Raw genomic sequence first — 19,077 nt, forward strand, 5'->3', positions numbered from 1 at the left:
AAGAAGGAATTCGTCAAAGAGAAGCTGGATGGAAAATAGCATTTTTGGACGTAGAAATATTCAAAGATAGAGACGAGCTGACGTTAATTAACATTTACCGGAAGCTGACGAATGTGGATGGGTTCATTCCAAAGGACTCTTTTTATTATAAGAGTCACAAAATGATTGTTTTTAATTTTTCTGTTCACAGGTAATAACATACTCATTACCCACACGAAACTACAAGAAGGAATTCGAAAGAATTCGTCAAAGAGAAGCTGGATGGAAAATGGCATTTTTGGACGTAGAAATATTCAAAGATAGAGACGAGCTGACGTTAATTAACATTTACCGGAAGCTGACGAATGTGGATGGGTTCATTCCAAAGGACTCTTTTTATTATTTGAGTCACAAAATGATTGTTTTTAATTTTTCTTTTCACAGGTTAACAACATACTCATTACCCACACGAAACTACAAGAAGGAATTCGAAAGAATTCGTCAAAGAGAAGCTGGATGGAAAATAGCATTTTTGGACGTAGAAATATTCAAAGATAGAGCCAAGCTGACGTTAATTAACACAACCGGAAGCTGACGAATGTGGATGGGTTCATTCCAAAGGACTCTTTTTATTATTAGAGTCACAAAATGACTGTTTTTAATTTTTCTGTTCACAGGTTAACAACATACTCATTACCCACACGAAACTACAAGAAGGAATTCGAAAGAATTCGTCAAAGAGAAGCTGGATGGAAAATAGCATTTTTGGACGTAGAAATATTCAAAGATAGAGACGAGCTGACGTTAATTAACATTTACCGGAAGCTGACGAATGTGGATGGGTTCATTCCAAAGGACTCTTTTTATTATTAGAGTCACAAAATAATTGTTTTTAATTTTTCTGTTCACAGGTAAAAACATACTCATTACCCACACGAAACTACAAGAAGGAATTCGAAAGAATTCGTCAAAGAGAAGCTGGATGGAAAATAGCATTTTTGGACGTAGAAATATTCAAAGATAGAGACGAGCTGACGTTAATTAACATTTACCGGAAGCTGACGAATGTGGATGGGTTCATTCCAAAGGACTCTTTTTATTATTAGAGTCACAAAATGATTGTTTTTAATTTTTCTGTTCACAGGTTAATAACATACTCATTACCCACACGAAACTACAAGAAGGAATTCGAAAGAATTCGTCAAAGAGAAGCTGGATGGAAAATAGCATTTTTGGACGTAGAAATATTCAAAGATAGAGCCAAGCTGACGTTAATTAACACAACCGGAAGCTGACGAATGTGGATGGGTTCATTCCAAAGGACTCTTTTTATTATTAGAGTCACAAAATGACTGTTTTTAATTTTTCTGTTCACAGGTTAACAACATACTCATTACCCACACGAAACTACAAGAAGGAATTCGTCAAAGAGAAGCTGGATGGAAAATAGCATTTTTGGACGTAGAAATATTCAAAGATAGAGACGAGCTGACGTTAATTAACATTTACCGGAAGCTGACGAATGTGGATGGGTTCATTCCAAAGGACTCTTTTTATTATAAGAGTCACAAAATGATTGTTTTTAATTTTTCTGTTCACAGGTTAACAACATACTCATTACCCACACGAAACTACAAGAAGGAATTCGAAAGAATTCGTCAAAGAGAAGCTGGATGGAAAATGGCATTTTTGGACGTAGAAATATTCAAAGATAGAGACGAGCTGACGTTAATTAACATATACCGGAAGCTGACGAATGTGGATGGGTTCATTCCAAAGGACTCTTTTTATTATTTGAGTCACAAAATGATTGTTTTTACTTTTTCTTTTCACAGGTTAACAACATACTCATTACCCACACGAAACTACAAGAAGGAATTCGAAAGAATTCGTCAAAGAGAAGCTGGATGGAAAATAGCATTTTTGGACGTAGAAATATTCAAAGATAGAGCCAAGCTGACGTTAATTAACACAACCGGAAGCTGACGAATGTGGATGGGTTCATTCCAAAGGACTCTTTTTATTATTAGAGTCACAAAATGACTGTTTTTAATTTTTCTGTTCACAGGTTAACAACATACTCATTACCCACACGAAACTAAAAGAAGGAATTCGAAAGAATTCGTCAAAGAGAAGCTGGATGGAAAATAGCATTTTTGGACGTAGAAATATTCAAAGATAGAGACGAGCTGACGTTAATTAACATTTACCGGAAGCTGACGAATGTGGATGGGTTCATTCCAAAGGACTCTTTTTATTATTATAGTCACAAAATGATTGTTTCTAATTTTTCTGTTCACAGGTTAACAACATACTCATTACCCACACGAAACTACAAGAAGGAATTCGTCAAAGAGAAGCTGGATGGAAAATAGCATTTTTGGACGTAGAAATATTCAAAGATAGAGACGAGCTGACGTTAATTAACATTTACCGGAAGCTGACGAATGTGGATGGGTTCATTCCAAAGGACTCTTTTTATTATAAGAGTCACAAAATGATTGTTTTTAATTTTTCTGTTCACAGGTAATAACATACTCATTACCCACACGAAACTACAAGAAGGAATTCGAAAGAATTCGTCAAAGAGAAGCTGGATGGAAAATGGCATTTTTGGACGTAGAAATATTCAAAGATAGAGACGAGCTGACGTTAATTAACATTTACCGGAAGCTGACGAATGTGGATGGGTTCATTCCAAAGGACTCTTTTTATTATTTGAGTCACAAAATGATTGTTTTTACTTTTTCTTTTCACAGGTAATAACATACTCATTACCCACACGAAACTACAAGAAGGAATTCGAAAGAATTCGTCAACAGAAGCTGGATGGAAAATAGCATTTTTGGACGTAGAAATATTCAAAGATAGAGCCAAGCTGACGTTAATTAACACAACCGGAAGCTGACGAATGTGGATGGGTTCATTCCAAAGGACTCTTTTTATTATTAGAGTCACAAAATGACTGTTTTTAATTTTTCTGTTCACAGGTTAACAACATACTCATTACCCACACGAATCTACAAGAAGGAATTCGTCAAAGAGAAGCTGGATGGAAAATAGCATTTTTGGACGTAGAAATATTCAAAGATAGAGACGAGCTGACGTTAATTAACATTTACCGGAAGCTGACGAATGTGGATGGGTTCATTCCAAAGGACTCTTTTTATTATAAGAGTCACAAAATGATTGTTTTTAATTTTTCTGTTCACAGGTAATAACATACTCATTACCCACACGAAACTACAAGAAGGAATTCGAAAGAATTCGTCAAAGAGAAGCTGGATGGAAAATGGCATTTTTGGACGTAGAAATATTCAAAGATAGAGACGAGCTGACGTTAATTAACATTTACCGGAAGCTGACGAATGTGGATGGGTTCATTCCAAAGGACTCTTTTTATTATTTGAGTCACAAAATGATTGTTTTTAATTTTTCTTTTCACAGGTTAACAACATACTCATTACCCACACGAAACTACAAGAAGGAATTCGAAAGAATTCGTCAAAGAGAAGCTGGATGGAAAATAGCATTTTTGGACGTAGAAATATTCAAAGATAGAGCCAAGCTGACGTTAATTAACACAACCGGAAGCTGACGAATGTGGATGGGTTCATTCCAAAGGACTCTTTTTATTATTAGAGTCACAAAATGACTGTTTTTAATTTTTCTGTTCACAGGTTAACAACATACTCATTACCCACACGAAACTACAAGAAGGAATTCGAAAGAATTCGTCAAAGAGAAGCTGGATGGAAAATAGCATTTTTGGACGTAGAAATATTCAAAGATAGAGACGAGCTGACGTTAATTAACATTTACCGGAAGCTGACGAATGTGGATGGGTTCATTCCAAAGGACTCTTTTTATTATTATAGTCACAAAATGATTGTTTCTAATTTTTCTGTTCACAGGTTAACAACATACTCATTACCCACACGAAACTACAAGAAGGAATTCGAAAGAATTCGTCAAAGAGAAGCTGGATGGAAAATAGCATTTTTGGACGTAGAAATATTCAAAGATAGAGACGAGCTGACGTTAATTAACATTTACCGGAAGCTGACGAATGTGGATGGGTTCATTCCAAAGGACTCTTTTTATTATTAGAGTCACAAAATGATTGTTTTTAATTTTTCTGTTCATAGGTTAATAACATACTCATTACCCACACGAAACTACAAGAAGTAATTCGAAAGAATTCGTCAAAGAGAAGCTGGATGGAAAATAGCATTTTTGGACGTAGAAATATTCAAAGATAGAGCCAAGCTGACGTTAATTAACACAACCGGAAGCTGACGAATGTGGATGGGTTCATTCCAAAGGACTCTTTTTATTATTAGAGTCACAAAATGACTGTTTTTAATTTTTCTGTTCACAGGTTAACAACATACTCATTACCCACACGAAACTACAAGAAGGAATTCGTCAAAGAGAAGCTGGATGGAAAATAGCATTTTTGGACGTAGAAATATTCAAAGATAGAGCCAAGCTGACGTTAATTAACACAACCGGAAGCTGACGAATGTGGATGGGTTCATTCCAAAGGACTCTTTTTATTATTAGAGTCACAAAATGACTGTTTTTAATTTTTCTGTTCACAGGTTAACAACATATACTCATTACCCACACGAAACTACAAGAAGGAATTCGTCAAAGAGAAGCTGGATGGAAAATAGCATTTTTGGACGTAGAAATATTCAAAGATAGAGACGAGCTGACGTTAATTAACATTTACCGGAAGCTGACGAATGTGGATGGGTTCATTCCAAAGGACTCTTTTTATTACTATAGTCACAAAATGATTGTTTCTAATTTTTCTGTTCACAGGTAATAACATACTCATTACCCACACGAAACTACAAGAAGGAATTCGAAAGAATTCGTCAAAGAGAAGCTGGATGGAAAATGGCATTTTTGGACGTAGAAATATTCAAAGATAGAGACGAGCTGACGTTAATTAACATTTACCGGAAGCTGACGAATGTGGATGGGTTCATTCCAAAGGACTCTTTTTATTATTAGAGTCACAAAATGATTGTTTTTAATTTTTCTGTTCACAGGTTAACAACATTCTCATTACCCACACGAAACTACAAGAAGGAATTCGAAAGAATTCGTCAAAGAGAAGCTGGATGGAAAATTGCATTTTTGGACGTAGAAATATTCAAAGATAGAGCCAAGCTGACGTTAATTAACACAACCGGAAGCTGACGAATGTGGATGGGTTCATTCCAAAGGACTCTTTTTATTATTAGAGTCACAAAATGACTGTTTTTAATTTTTCTGTTCACAGGTTAACAACATACTCATTACCCACACGAAACTACAAGAAGGAATTCGAAAGAATTCGTCAAAGAGAAGCTGGATGGAAAATAGCATTTTTGGACGTAGAAATATTCAAAGATAGAGACGAGCTGACGTTAATTAACATTTACCGGAAGCTGACGAATGTGGATGGGTTCATTCCAAAGGACTCTTTTTATTATTATAGTCACAAAATGATTGTTTCTAATTTTTCTGTTCACAGGTTAACAACATACTCATTACCCACACGAAACTACAAGAAGGAATTCGAAAGAATTCGTCAAAGAGAAGCTGGATGGAAAATTGCATTTTTGGACGTAGAAATATTCAAAGATAGAGACGAGCTGACGTTAATTAACATTTACCGGAAGCTGACGAATGTGGATGGGTTCATTCCAAAGGACTCTTTTTATTATTAGAGTCACAAAATGATTGTTTTTAATTTTTCTGTTCACAGGTTAATAACATACTCATTACCCACACGAAACTACAAGAAGTAATTCGAAAGAATTCGTCAAAGAGAAGCTGGATGGAAAATAGCATTTTTGGACGTAGAAATATTCAAAGATAGAGCCAAGCTGACGTTAATTAACACAACCGGAAGCTGACGAATGTGGATGGGTTCATTCCAAAGGACTCTTTTTATTATTAGAGTCACAAAATGACTGTTTTTAATTTTTCTGTTCACAGGTAATAACATACTCATTACCCACACGAAACTACAAGAAGGAATTCGAAAGAATTTGCAAAGAGAAGCTGGATGGAAAATAGCATTTTTGGACGTAGAAATATTCAAAGATAGAGACGAGCTGACGTTAATTAACATTTACCGGAAGCTGACGAATGTGGATGGGTTCATTCCAAAGGACTCTTTTTATTATTAGAGTCACAAAATGATTGTTTCTAATTTTTCTGTTCACAGGTTAACAACATACTCATTACCCACACGAAACTACAAGAAGGAATTCGAAAGAATTCGTCAAAGAGAAGCTGGATGGAAAATTGCATTTTTGGACGTAGAAATATTCAAAGATAGAGACGAGCTGACGTTAATTAACATTTACCGGAAGCTGACGAATGTGGATGGGTTCATTCCAAAGGACTCTTTTTATTATTAGAGTCACAAAATGATTGTTTTTAATTTTTCTGTTCACAGGTTAACAACATACTCATTACCCACACGAAACTACAAGAAGGAATTCGTCAAAGAGAAGCTGGATGGAAAATAGCATTTTTGGACGTAGAAATATTCAAAGATAGAGCCAAGCTGACGTTAATTAACACAACCGGAAGCTGACGAATGTGGATGGGTTCATTCCAAAGGACTCTTTTTATTATTAGAGTCACAAAATGACTGTTTTTAATTTTTCTGTTCACAGGTTAACAACATACTCATTACCCACACGAAACTACAAGAAGGAATTCGTCAAAGAGAAGCTGGATGGAAAATAGCATTTTTGGACGTAGAAATATTCAAAGATAGAGCCAAGCTGACGTTAATTAACACAACCGGAAGCTGACGAATGTGGATGGGTTCATTCCAAAGGACTCTTTTTATTATTAGAGTCACAAAATGATTGTTTTTAATTTTTCTGTTCACAGGTTAACAACATACCCATTATCCACAACAAACTACAAGAAGGAATTGGATTACATAACGTTGTTAATAGTTGACGTATTACAACTGATGCTAATTGATTGGATCCTCCTTCTACACCTCCAACTACACCAACAGATGATCCTTTACATAGATGTCTTGTACTAAATGGTCTTGCATCTGGTTGATGTGGTAATGGAACCAATTTTGTATCCAAGTAAGTTGCCATCAAATGCATTACAATCTAAAATTAAAATAATTAACATTTTTATATTACAGTACAGGCTGTTCCTCCACCATCATTTAATTGATTAAAACAATCCAGTAAATGTATGTGTATCGATTTGGATGATTTTGACGTCAATCGATTTGTACTGAAGACATGGCAATCAAGAAAATTCAATATGGATGGCTACCAGCAGACGACATAATGTGAAAAATTTTTTAAATAATTTTTTTATTTTAATTTGATGAATAATAAATAAAATAAATAAAGTGTAGGGACTTACAGCAGCATCGCATCGGTTGGTAAATGATCCTCCCATTGTTTACCATTGAAAGTTGAACCAGAATTCCAACGATATTCACTCATCGAACCACCTTTTGCTAGTTCTTGAATCCATTTTACTAAATACTCTTGATTCGAATTCACTTCTAAGAATGGTATTAATGAACATAAAGTTGGTACATATTGTTGAGCTAATTGTGTTTGAGCTGTTTTACGTAAACGTTCTAATCCAACTGAATCGATTTCATCAACCAGACGACGAAGAATTGTTTGATAAATCCACTAAAAATAATATTCATCAACATATATTTAGGCTCCTTCCCCGCCAGTCATCATATTTTTTAACCCTCGAACTAGAAAAAAGGGGTTTTATGGTTTATTTTTTAAGTTTTTTCTTTGGTTTTGTTTGAAAGGTAATTTAATGGTGAGTGTTCTTACTAGAAAAAAGGGGTTTTATGGTTTATTTTTTAAGTTTTTTCTTTGGTTTTGTTTGAAAGGTAATTTAATGATGAGTGTTCTTACTAGAAAAAAGGGGTTTTATGGTTTATTTTTTAAGTTTTTTCTTTAGTTTTGTTTGAAGGGTAATTTAATGGTGAGTGTTCTTACTAGAAAAAAGGGGTTTTATGGTTTATTTTTTAAGTTTTTTCTTTGGTTTTGTTTGAAAGGTAATTTAATGGTGAGTGTTCTTACTAGAAAAAAGGGGTTTTATGGTTTATTTTTTAAGTTTTTTCTTTGGTTTTGTTTGAAAGGTAATTTAATGGTGAGTGTTCTTACTAGAAAAAAGGGGTTTTATGGTTTATTTTTTAAGTTTTTTCTTTGGTTTTGTTTGAAAGGTAATTTAATGGTGAGTGTTCTTACTAGAAAAAAGGGGTTTTATGGTTTATTTTTTAAGTTTTTTCTTTGGTTTTGTTTGAAAGGTCATTTAATGGTGAGTGTTCTTACTAGAAAAAAGGGGTTTTATGGTTTATTTTTTAAGTTTTTTCTTTGGTTTTGTTTGAAAGGTAACTTAATGGTGAGTGTTCTTACTAGAAAAAAGGAATTTTATGGTTTATTTTTTAAGTTTTTTCTTTGGTTTTGTTTGAAAGGTAATTTAATGGTGAGTGTTCTTACTAGAAAAAAGGGGTTTTATGGTTTATTTTTTAAGTATTTTCTTTGATTTTGTTTGAAAGGCAATTTAATGCTGAGTGTTCTTACTAGAAAAAAGGGGTTTTATGGTTTATTTTTTAAGTTTTTTCTTTGGTTTTGTTTGAAAGGTAATTTAATGGTGAGTGTTCTTACTAGAAAAAAGGGTTTTTATGGTTTATTTTTTAAGTTTTTTCTTTGGTTTTGTTTGAAAGGTAATCTAATGGTGAGTGTTCTTACTAGAAAAAAGGGGTTTTATGGTTTATTTTTTAAGTTTTTTCTTTGGTTTTGTTTGAAAGGTAATTTAATGGTGAGTGTTCTTACTAGAAAAAAGGGGTTTTATGGTTTATTTTTTAAGTTTTTTCTTTGGTTTTGTTTGAAAGGTAATTTAATGGTGAGTGTTCTTACTAGAAAAAAGGGGTTTTATGGTTTATTTTTTAAGTTTTTTCTTTGGTTTTGTTTGAATGGTCATTTAATGGTGAGTGTTCTTACTAGAAAAAAGGGGTTTTATGGTTTATTTTTTAAGTTTTTTCTTTGGTTTTGTTTGAAAGGTAATCTAATGGTGAGTGTTCTTACTAGAAAAAAGGGGTTTTATGGTTTATTTTTTAAGTTTTTTCTTTGGTTTTGTTTGAAAGGTAATTTAATGGTGAGTGTTCTTACTAGAAAAAAGGGGTTTTATGGTTTATTTTTTAAGTTTTTTCTTTAGTTTTGTTTGAAGGGTAATTTAATGGTGAGTGTTCTTACTAGAAAAAAGGGGTTTTATGGTTTATTTTTTAAGTTTTTTCTTTGGTTTTGTTTGAAAGGTAATTTAATGGTGAGTGTTCTTACTAGAAAAAAGGGGTTTTATGGTTTATTTTTTAAGTTTTTTCTTTGGTTTTGTTTGAAAGGTAATTTAATGGTGAGTGTTCTTACTAGAAAAAAGGGGTTTTATGGTTTATTTTTTAAGTTTTTTCTTTGGTTTTGTTTGAAAGGTAATTTAATGGTGAGTGTTCTTACTAGAAAAAAGGGGTTTTATGGTTTATTTTTTAAGTTTTTTCTTTGGTTTTGTTTGAAAGGTCATTTAATGGTGAGTGTTCTTACTAGAAAAAAGGGGTTTTATGGTTTATTTTTTAAGTTTTTTCTTTGGTTTTGTTTGAAAGGTAACTTAATGGTGAGTGTTCTTACTAGAAAAAAGGAATTTTATGGTTTATTTTTTAAGTTTTTTCTTTGGTTTTGTTTGAAAGGTAATTTAATGGTGAGTGTTCTTACTAGAAAAAAGGGGTTTTATGGTTTATTTTTTAAGTTTTTTCTTTGGTTTTGTTTGAAAGGTAATTTAATGGTGAGTGTTCTTGCTAGAAAAAAGGGGTTTTATGGTTTATTTTTTAAGTTTTTTCTTTGGTTTTGTTTGAAAGGTCATTTAATGGTGAGTGTTCTTACTAGAAAAAAGGGGTTTTATGGTTTATTTTTTAAGTTTTTTCTTTGGTTTTGTTTGAAAGGTAATTTAATGATGAGTGTTCTTACTAGAAAAAAGGGGTTTTATGGTTTATTTTTTAAGTTTTTTCTTTGGTTTTGTTTGAAGGGTAATTTAATGGTGAGTGTTCTTACTAGAAAAAAGGGGTTTTATGGTTTATTTTTTAAGTTTTTTCTTTGGTTTTGTTTGAAAGGTCATTTAATGGTGAGTGTTCTTACTAGAAAAAAGGGGTTTTATGGTTTATTTTTTAAGTTTTTTCTTTGGTTTTGTTTGAAAGGTAATTTAATGGTGAGTGTTCTTACTAGAAAAAAGGGGTTTTATGGTTTATTTTTTAAGTTTTTTCTTTGGTTTTGTTTGAAAGGTAATTTAATGGTGAGTGTTCTTACTAGAAAAAAGGAATTTTATGGTTTATTTTTTAATGGTTTCTTTGGTTTTGTTTGAAAGGTAATTTAATGGTGAGTGTTCTTACTAGAAAAAAGGGGTTTTATGGTTTATTTTTTAATGGTTTCTTTGGTTTTGTTTGAAAGGTAATTTAATGATGAGTGTTCTTAGATATAGAAAATTAAACATCACAATTAAATTAGTGATGTTTTGCTACGCCTACTTAATATGTGTGTTTCAATGGCAGGTTTGAGAACGCATAGTCTGTCAATGCTTTGCTACTACAAATAATCAGCTGTCATACATATAACCTATGAATTAGAATTTCGAAAGTGAATGAATTTCATCTAGGTAAGTGATTTATATTAATTAGACAAATATGATAATTAATTTAAATCTATTCGATTATTTATTAACATTAGTATTAAATTGTTGTGGTTGTATTTTATTTTACAGTAATTTATAATATAAGCATAGCTTTTCTATTATGTGCATAGATGGCGCGCAGTGTATCATTTTATTTTGACATTTTACGAAAAGTGAAAGTTCAAGAAAAATGGATAGATTTTTGAATTATTTTATTAATTTACACAGGTAATTTTAATAAAAATTAATACATAAATTTAATTTATCGGTTCTAAATATATTTATTTGTTTATATAAATATTTATTTATATAGCTTGTGTGAAATGTATCCTAATTTATTTTAAAAAAAAAAGTTTACATGATAAATATGACGAAAAGGTAAGTGAAAAAATATTTATATTATATTTTATTATAATTATTGATTATATTAATTAATTATTTATATTTTATAATTAGACATTTTTACAAAGTAATTTTTTTATTCAAATAGCTACACATTTTAGCTCAGACCATATTTGTATTTTATTTTTTAGTCGGTAATTTAAAATTTAAGCATAGTTTTCTTATTATATAGATAGATGGTGCGCAGTGTATCATTTTATTTTGTTATGTTAGAAATGTCAAATTTGTTTCATGTTCTTAAATGTGATGCTACTTTTTGCATTTTATTAAATTACATAGATAAATTTAATAAAAATTAATAAATAAATTCTATGTATCGGTATTAAATATATGTATGTGTAATGTGTATTTATAAATATAGTTTATTTATATTCATTATTTTAATAAAAAGTTTACATAATAAATAGGCATGTCGAAAATATAAATAAACAAATAGTGTTATATTATAATTATTGATTATATTAATTAATTATATATTTATTTTCATAGTATAATTTAGCTACTTTTTTACATAATAAGTAATCATGATTTTCCAATTTATGTTTTTTTTTTTTAATCAACCTACACCAAATTAGATTCCCTCAGTTTTGATAAATATATAATACTTATAATTACATCGAGGTACAAACTCAAATTGACCTAAAAGTTAAAAGTTTTCAGATTTTCATGTTTAAATTTGTGGTTAATAAGTTGTATTAAATGTCAGTTGGATTACCCTCTGTAAAATGTCAATTTTTTTAATGATTGATAGTGGGCAGATTACAAATTACATGTTTACCATAGATAGCACCCACCATCGAAATTAATATTAGTTCAGCAAGTTTACCATAGATGGCATAAATGTATTTTGTTTTTGTAATCCTTTAAGTTTTTTCACTGAAATAATTTTTAAAATTCATACTTTACTATGCTATGTTTTCTTTAATACAAATTATCAAATTGATTTTTCCAATCCTTTCTTTTTTATTTGCATATAAGGTGCAAATAATTCGCTATGTAAATGGAACAAACGAAACGAACAAAGAAGGTAAAAGTTTTATTTATACTAATTAATACCAGAAAAAAGAAAAAGGTTTTCAGGGTGAAAACACTTACTTACCATTTCCCTATCAGGTAATACTATTTCCCTTGTCAACTTATATTCTCCTAATACAAATGTTAAAAATTTTCATAATGTTTGGTGAAATTAGTTCTAAAAAAGTTACATGTGAAAATGCTCTTGCTTAGAATTGGGTCTTGGGTCCGTAGGACCCATCTTGTAAACCGTTAGGGATAGAACAAAAGTTTAAATGTAAAATTTTTTTTCATAAACATCACTGTTTACTCGTGAGGGCGCCAATTAGGCGGAAATTTTATAATAGGTACTATACTTGATTATCAGTTATGTATGTGTCACATGTTTGTATGTGTAATGTGATAAATAAATCAACACTGACTATGCATGGTATTTCAACAATTAACTCAGTCAATTGTTTGTTTTCACTTGTATTATATATATTTGTACATATGTCATCTATAAAAAATTTGAATGAATAATAATAATGGTTATTTTATATAGTAAAAAATCAATTTTCGGGATAACGTTTTCAAATTAATATAAATAAATAAATATCGTTATATATTTTAAATTTTGTTTTATTTTATTCTATCCCATTTTTTCTTTCAGAACAAAATTATTAATGAACTAATTAATTTTTTTTTAGTAAAGGTACAAACAAATTCTTATAAAATATAGGTGAGATAAAGAAGTTGGATTGTAAATACGTAATATTCTTTTTGGATTTTCATTTTATTTTTGTGTGGTATTTGGTTTGTAAAAAAAAAGTTGATGCAAAAAAATTTTTTTAAGATGAAATTAATTATATGGAATTATGTGCAAGTAATTCGTAAATAGTTTTTATGTATTTTGATTTCATTTAAATAAAGTTGAAAACTCAAACCCTGTTTTTATTTTATTTTTCCCCATCTCTCTGTAGCTATACAATATTATTTCAGTTAAAAATAGGTAAGTATTTCGAACTTCACGATAGGTAAGTATTTCAAACTTCGTTTGCCATTATTTTTTGTAATAATACTACTCAAAATTTTCCGAAAATGAGTTTTACTTTTTGTTATAATTTAAGAAAGTCGAAAATATGAATATAATTATTTATTAATACGAACAACAGAGCCCTAATGGTATAATGGTTAGCGTATCTGACTTCGAATACAAAGTCCCTTGGTTCGAAACTAAGTGCGGACATATATTAAAAAAAAGTTCATTAAATCTTTTAAGCAAAATCTGATTTTTATTTTCATTTTTTTTCAAATTTCCACCACAGCATGTTTGCCTAGTAAATGATGAAAAAATTAGTTTTTTTTCGTTCAAAAACTTCAATTTTTTTCACATTTCTACTAGGAGAACATCAAGGACGGACGGAATAAGTAGTACCTGATAGCAAGGTAATTGTTGTCACCTCGTAAGTCAGAAAGTTAGTGGTCTGCACACCCGTGTTTGGTGAGTGTGACCTCTAGTGGGCAGACCAATAACTTTCTGCCAAAATAAAATTTTAGACTTTCGGGGTGAAAACACTTACTCGCCTTTCTCCTTATCAGGAACTACTAATTCCCACTTATGTTCTCCTAGTACAAATGTTGAAAAAATTGAAAATTTTTTCGAAATTATATTATTTTTTGAATATAAAATTAAACTGACCAATTATTTAATATATTAGCTGACCAATTATCAGCGAATGCTTCCCGATCGCGCATAGGTGGAGTTTTTTCAATCTTTAATAAAAAATTTTCTGATGCTGACCAATTAATGAGACCAACTGACCTTTTATGACCAATTTCTGACCTTTCAGATGGTATAATTGGTCAATCGAAATTCCGCACATGAGGTGCTAAGATCGCGGAGCTCACCAAAAATTATGAAAATTTTTAACATTTGTATTAGGAGAATATAAGTTACAAGGGAAATAGTAGTACCTGATAGGGAAATGGTAAGTATGTGTTTTCACTCTGAAAACCCTTTTCTTGTATTAGTATAAAACTTTTAATTTAACTATTTGTTAAATTAACGTTTCTTTCCGTTTACATAGCGAATTATTTGCACCTTCACGGATACAGCCTCTCTGTACTTGATTAGCATTTAATGAAAAGTTTTGGGTATAAAATTAATAAACAAATGCAATCAATAAACATTATATATTGATTTATTTTTATTTAATTGATTAATTAATCAATTAGTTATGTTTATGTATAATTAATAAATTGAAACGGTTTTAACGACATTAGCTGATAAAGCAAGTATTATTATTAAAAATGAAGGTAGGAAAAATCAACTTGATAATTTGTAGAAAAGAAAACATAACATAGAAAAGTATGAATTTTAAAAATTATTTCGGTGAAAAAATTTAAATTACAAAAATAAAATACATCTAAATGCCATCTATGATATACATAGTGAACTAGCTATGTATTTCGACGATAGTGCCATCTATGATAAACTTGTTGAACTAACTTTTATTTCGATGTAGTGCCATCTATGGTAAATGTGTTGAACTAAGTATTAATTTCGGCGGTAGTGCCATCTATGAAAAACGTATTGAACTAAGTATTAATTTCGGCGGTAGTGCCATCTATGAAAAACTTGTTGAACTAATATCAATTTCGATGGTAGTGCTACCTATGAAAACTTTTTGAACTAACATTTATTTCGATGGTGGTGCCACCTATGAAAAGTCTCTTGAACTAACCTTTATTTCGATGGCTGTGCCATCTATGGTAAACTTGTTGAACTAAATATTAATTTCGACTGCAGTGCCCTCTATGAAAAAGTTTTTGAACTAACATTAATTTCGATGGTAGTGCCACCTATGAAAACTTCCTGAAGTACCAATTTATTTTTGACTAACGATAATACCCTATTGTAAAATCGACTCAGAGAATATATCGGTCAAAGACTATAGGATAGACAAGAAGCAGAAGTATAATTATAAGTGACATCTGGAGTCTGAGGCGATCAACTTTTAAGTTTGTAGGCCTTTGCGGGTATGGCTATTAAGTTTAACTACTTTGCGGGGGTGACTATTAACTATTAAGTTTGAAAGCCTGACTCGGTAGAGGCGCTGAAACTCGTATACTACGATTTTACATTAGCTCATATGGGCTGCTTCTCCTCTATCCTATGCTCTTTGATATCGGTAAAGTATAGTGTCTGATCGAATTGAGTGACAGTGAAAACTTATAGGTGTGAAACTGGCTTTATAAATAATTAAATAACCTCAAGAAGATGTCAGGTCCATTGATGCGAGGTTTATTTGTAAATTTTTCAAAACTATGTTTGAAAAATAATTTAACACAATTTATTAAACCAAAAATCACGTCAGCAATACCAAATTTATGTGCGTGTCGTGAAATAAAATCAAATAGTCATTTATATAACCTCACAAAATTACAACAAGAAGAAGTCCAGGATACGACCAAAATTGATAACCAAATTACAACAGGTTTTTTAAATATCCATTATTTTATTACTACAATCTTAATGATGAAATTTTATTCATTTAGAAATTATATCGAAAATCAAAGAACAAGTTGCTAAAAAAGAACATGGTCGTTTATTTGCTGTGGTCCATGTCGCTGGTAAACAATTTAAAATCACTTCAGGTGATATAATTATTATTGAAGGATATTGGCCACCAACAGTTGGCGATCAATTAACTTTGGATAAAATTCTATTAATTGGTGGAGCAGATTTTTCATTTATTGGACGGCCATTAATTCAAGACGGTTTAGCTGAAGTGAAAGCAACTGTAGTTGAAAAATCTATTTCACATACAAAAACACATTTTCGTAAACGAAAACGGAAACAATACATGAGAATTAATTGTAAGTAAACGAACTTTTATTTATAATTCAGTAACCTTGTCGTCTGAAAGTATGGGCTAGTCTCATGAAGGTTAAAAAGAAGGAGAACGATCGCCATAGAAAATATTGTCCCCGAAATATGGATAAAATAATTGAGGCGCTGCGATCGCTAAGTTGTATCAATAAAAGCGGGCTGTTGTGCGCTAATTTGAAATGATATATCAATTTGTACATTATGCAACTAACTTCATCTACTTGTACTCATAAACAGCTAACTTCGCAGATACTACTTCTTGATGACAGCGCGGCTGGTGGCTGAAAAATTAACTATAAATTCTACAAATTTTCAGGGACAGACGCGCTAATGCTTTAACACGTAGCGATCGTTCTCCTTCTTTATAACCTTCATGGCTAGTCTGCATCAAATCCGGTAGTTCGGATTATTCGATGACTTGTTTATGATGCTGGTCTAATGAATAATCCAAGCTTGTGACCTTGACCGCCGAAAGCAACTTTCAAGAAACGATAATATGAGACTAAAATTGCCTCTGTAGACCCAATAAATTCATCATTTATTCTAACTTTGCAATTTTTCAGACGTCATTCGAACTACTCTAGCAGAGGCTAGTTTCACTTACCTCCGATGAAGTGTGCTAGAGTTGCTCACGGTCAAAATTCATTCAGAACGAAAGAAAATTGCAAAAAATTGCGAAATTCGAAAAAATGATAATCTTTGAAAGAATTTGTTTCGGAAACTATTAGGTCTACAGAGACGATTCGAGGCGCATATTGTAGCAAATTAAGTTTACTTTAATTTCTTGAAAAATTACTTCTCTTGTATTGTGGCAAATTTAGTCTACTTAGATTTTATCAAAAAACTAGTCCTTAAGGGTTTCAATCAGGGTTCGAAAATATCCGATATTTATTATAAATATCAAAATATCGGATATTTTTTATATATATCCGATATATATCAAAATTTTGATATTTAAAAAAAAAATAAAATGTTTTAAAGGTTTTATCTACTTAGGCACTTCAAATCAGACAAATGAAACCAAAACATAAAATATTCTTCTAGATCAGGCAAAATCATTTAAAAATAATAAAATTTTTATAAATAAAAATCAACTTTAAAATAAAAAACAATTTTATAAATTGTTATCAGTCAATGGTCATACCTACACTTAGACAACAAAACAATAAACATTACAAATAATAACTCTAGAGTATAATCAGTCTTTTAATTATCAGATCAGTCATCAGTCATTCGTAATAAACTGTTAATTATCAAATAAAAAATAAAAAAATGTCGTTTCATAATTGTGCTTGGTTTGACTGCAAGGAAGATAAAGCTAGATCATCTTCCGATTCTGAATCTTACTTAAATTTACTCTTTAGTAACGAACTTTTTCTGACACGACACGATTAGAGCTTAGTATTAGTAGGTTTTAACTCTACTCCAATGCCATCAAAATTTGAGAAGTAGAAATACGGTAACAAACGCCAAAAATTACTAAATAATATTAAATATTTTAAAATCATTTTTGTATTGACATATATCATAAAAATTCACGTGATATATATCCATTGATATATATCCTCGAACCCTGGTTTAGGTCCACATTTTTTGGGAGACGTCAGCAAGATCTTCTTGGTCTCTATTATCGATAGAAAATCAAGGCGAGAGAGGATCTGCAAATTGAAGGTGCTAAGGACCTTTATTATTAAGGCAGCCAACCCAATCTTAAATGTTTATAATAAACAGAAATTAAAATGATTATAATTTGAATTTACAGTTTATCGAGTGCCTCAAACAATGTTACGAATCAATTCAATTGAAATTATTGGAGAATTAAATAATCCTGCTCGAGTTGAAGGTCTTGAACGACATATTTTTTAATTAATTACAAATGTTTCATTTAAAAAATATATAATAAAAATAAACTTAGAATTATAAATGTATGTTTGTTTTTTTTGATCCCCTAAATTCCCGTGAGATTCTCAGGATGTAAGAGATGTAGGAAGTGTTTGTTTGTGTTGTGTAACTTCATGTTGGATCGTTTCCATTGTATGATCACATAATTTTTGTACATCTTCTAATCCACGTTTTAAAATATCAATTGCCCGTGAATTGTACGTTTGAATTCGAAAATGCATTTTTGATTCGGCTGGATGTGGTACTGTGTACCCACAAAATTGAACTTCTGGACTAAAAAAACAAAAACAGTTCAAATTGAGTATATAGACCTGGAGCTAGGGCTAGACAAGTAAAAAAAGAAAACTTACTAGCTACAAATAATATATCTGAGAATGTTTCCAAAAGTGTGTCCTTCATTTTCAAATATAAATGTTCTAGATTTATCACCAGACTGCTCATCCCCCGCTAGCTAAAAGTGTAAATAAATTTTTTAAGTTAATTTTTATTTAATTAGTTTTCATTTAATTTAAAATTTACCTCTGCAAAACTCATTTTAAATTGTTTTATATTTTTATTATTATAACATAACCTAAATATAATTTTTTTGTTCACATGCTAAGTGGTTGCGTTCAGCAGTAAATCAGCAATCAATATGAGTTTAGAGGTTGCGTTCTACCGCTCAAAAGTTATTCCCTAATTAACATGATATGTTAATTAGGGACGAAGTAGGGCTTACAATTAGTTAAATTTTTTGAGCGCGCCACATTTCCTGAAATATCCACCTGAGAAGAAAAGTTACTTAAAACTTTTTACAACATTTAAAAAAAAACGATATGAAATACAATGTTGCATGTATGCTTAGATCTTTAAAACTGCGCAACGGATTTTGATGCGATTTTTCTAATAGGTTTTCTGATAGCATTTTTTTCATCCGTTTCGCAGAAAAGTGCAGGGGGGAGGGCAGGTGGTATTGATTGTGGTTTAAAAAATACAAAATATTTACAAATGTATAAAATTGTATATTTTACTTGATTATGTTGTACAAAAACAAAACACAGTAATTTCATGCATATTAATTAATTTATTGATAATCAATCAATCAACATTTATTCATTCATTGGTCGTTACGTTATAAAATTTAAAAAATTATAGTTTATAAAAATTATTATAAAAAATATCAATCAATCAATCAT

The 19,077-nt window shown here is 30.6% G+C and overlaps 3 protein-coding genes across 3 annotated transcripts; 1 reads left to right on the plus strand and 2 right to left on the minus strand.

Moving 5' to 3' along the window:
- Nucleotides 1–6,984: 6,984 nt before the first annotated feature.
- LOC123297658 (transmembrane protein 209-like) lies at nucleotides 6,985–12,214 on the minus strand. The gene is made up of 4 exons (XM_044879406.1): nucleotides 12,208–12,214; nucleotides 11,939–11,988; nucleotides 7,393–7,673; nucleotides 6,985–7,127 (listed from the first exon to the last, which is right to left on the minus strand). The coding sequence occupies exons 1-4, from the start codon at nucleotides 12,212–12,214 to the stop codon at nucleotides 7,121–7,123; spliced, it is 345 nt and encodes a 114-aa protein (XP_044735341.1). The 3' UTR covers nucleotides 6,985–7,120.
- Nucleotides 12,215–15,298: 3,084 nt separating this feature from the next.
- LOC123298125 (39S ribosomal protein L21, mitochondrial) lies at nucleotides 15,299–17,897 on the plus strand. The gene is made up of 3 exons (XM_044880034.1): nucleotides 15,299–15,605; nucleotides 15,667–15,987; nucleotides 17,763–17,897. Exons 1-3 carry the CDS (start codon nucleotides 15,389–15,391, stop codon nucleotides 17,864–17,866), a joined length of 642 nt encoding a protein of 213 aa, XP_044735969.1. The 5' UTR covers nucleotides 15,299–15,388; the 3' UTR covers nucleotides 17,867–17,897.
- A 1-nt stretch (nucleotide 17,898) lies between these two features.
- LOC123298126 (probable DNA-directed RNA polymerases I and III subunit RPAC2) lies at nucleotides 17,899–18,527 on the minus strand. Its single transcript, XM_044880035.1, has 3 exons — nucleotides 18,422–18,527; nucleotides 18,253–18,353; nucleotides 17,899–18,175 (listed from the first exon to the last, which is right to left on the minus strand). The coding sequence occupies exons 1-3, from the start codon at nucleotides 18,434–18,436 to the stop codon at nucleotides 17,968–17,970; spliced, it is 324 nt and encodes a 107-aa protein (XP_044735970.1). The 5' UTR covers nucleotides 18,437–18,527; the 3' UTR covers nucleotides 17,899–17,967.
- Between the last annotated feature and the right edge of the window lie 550 nt (nucleotides 18,528–19,077).

The sequence above is a fragment of the Chrysoperla carnea genome, chromosome 4 (assembly GCF_905475395.1).
Source record: "Chrysoperla carnea chromosome 4, inChrCarn1.1, whole genome shotgun sequence".
Classification (NCBI taxonomy): Eukaryota; Metazoa; Arthropoda; class Insecta; order Neuroptera; family Chrysopidae; genus Chrysoperla; species Chrysoperla carnea.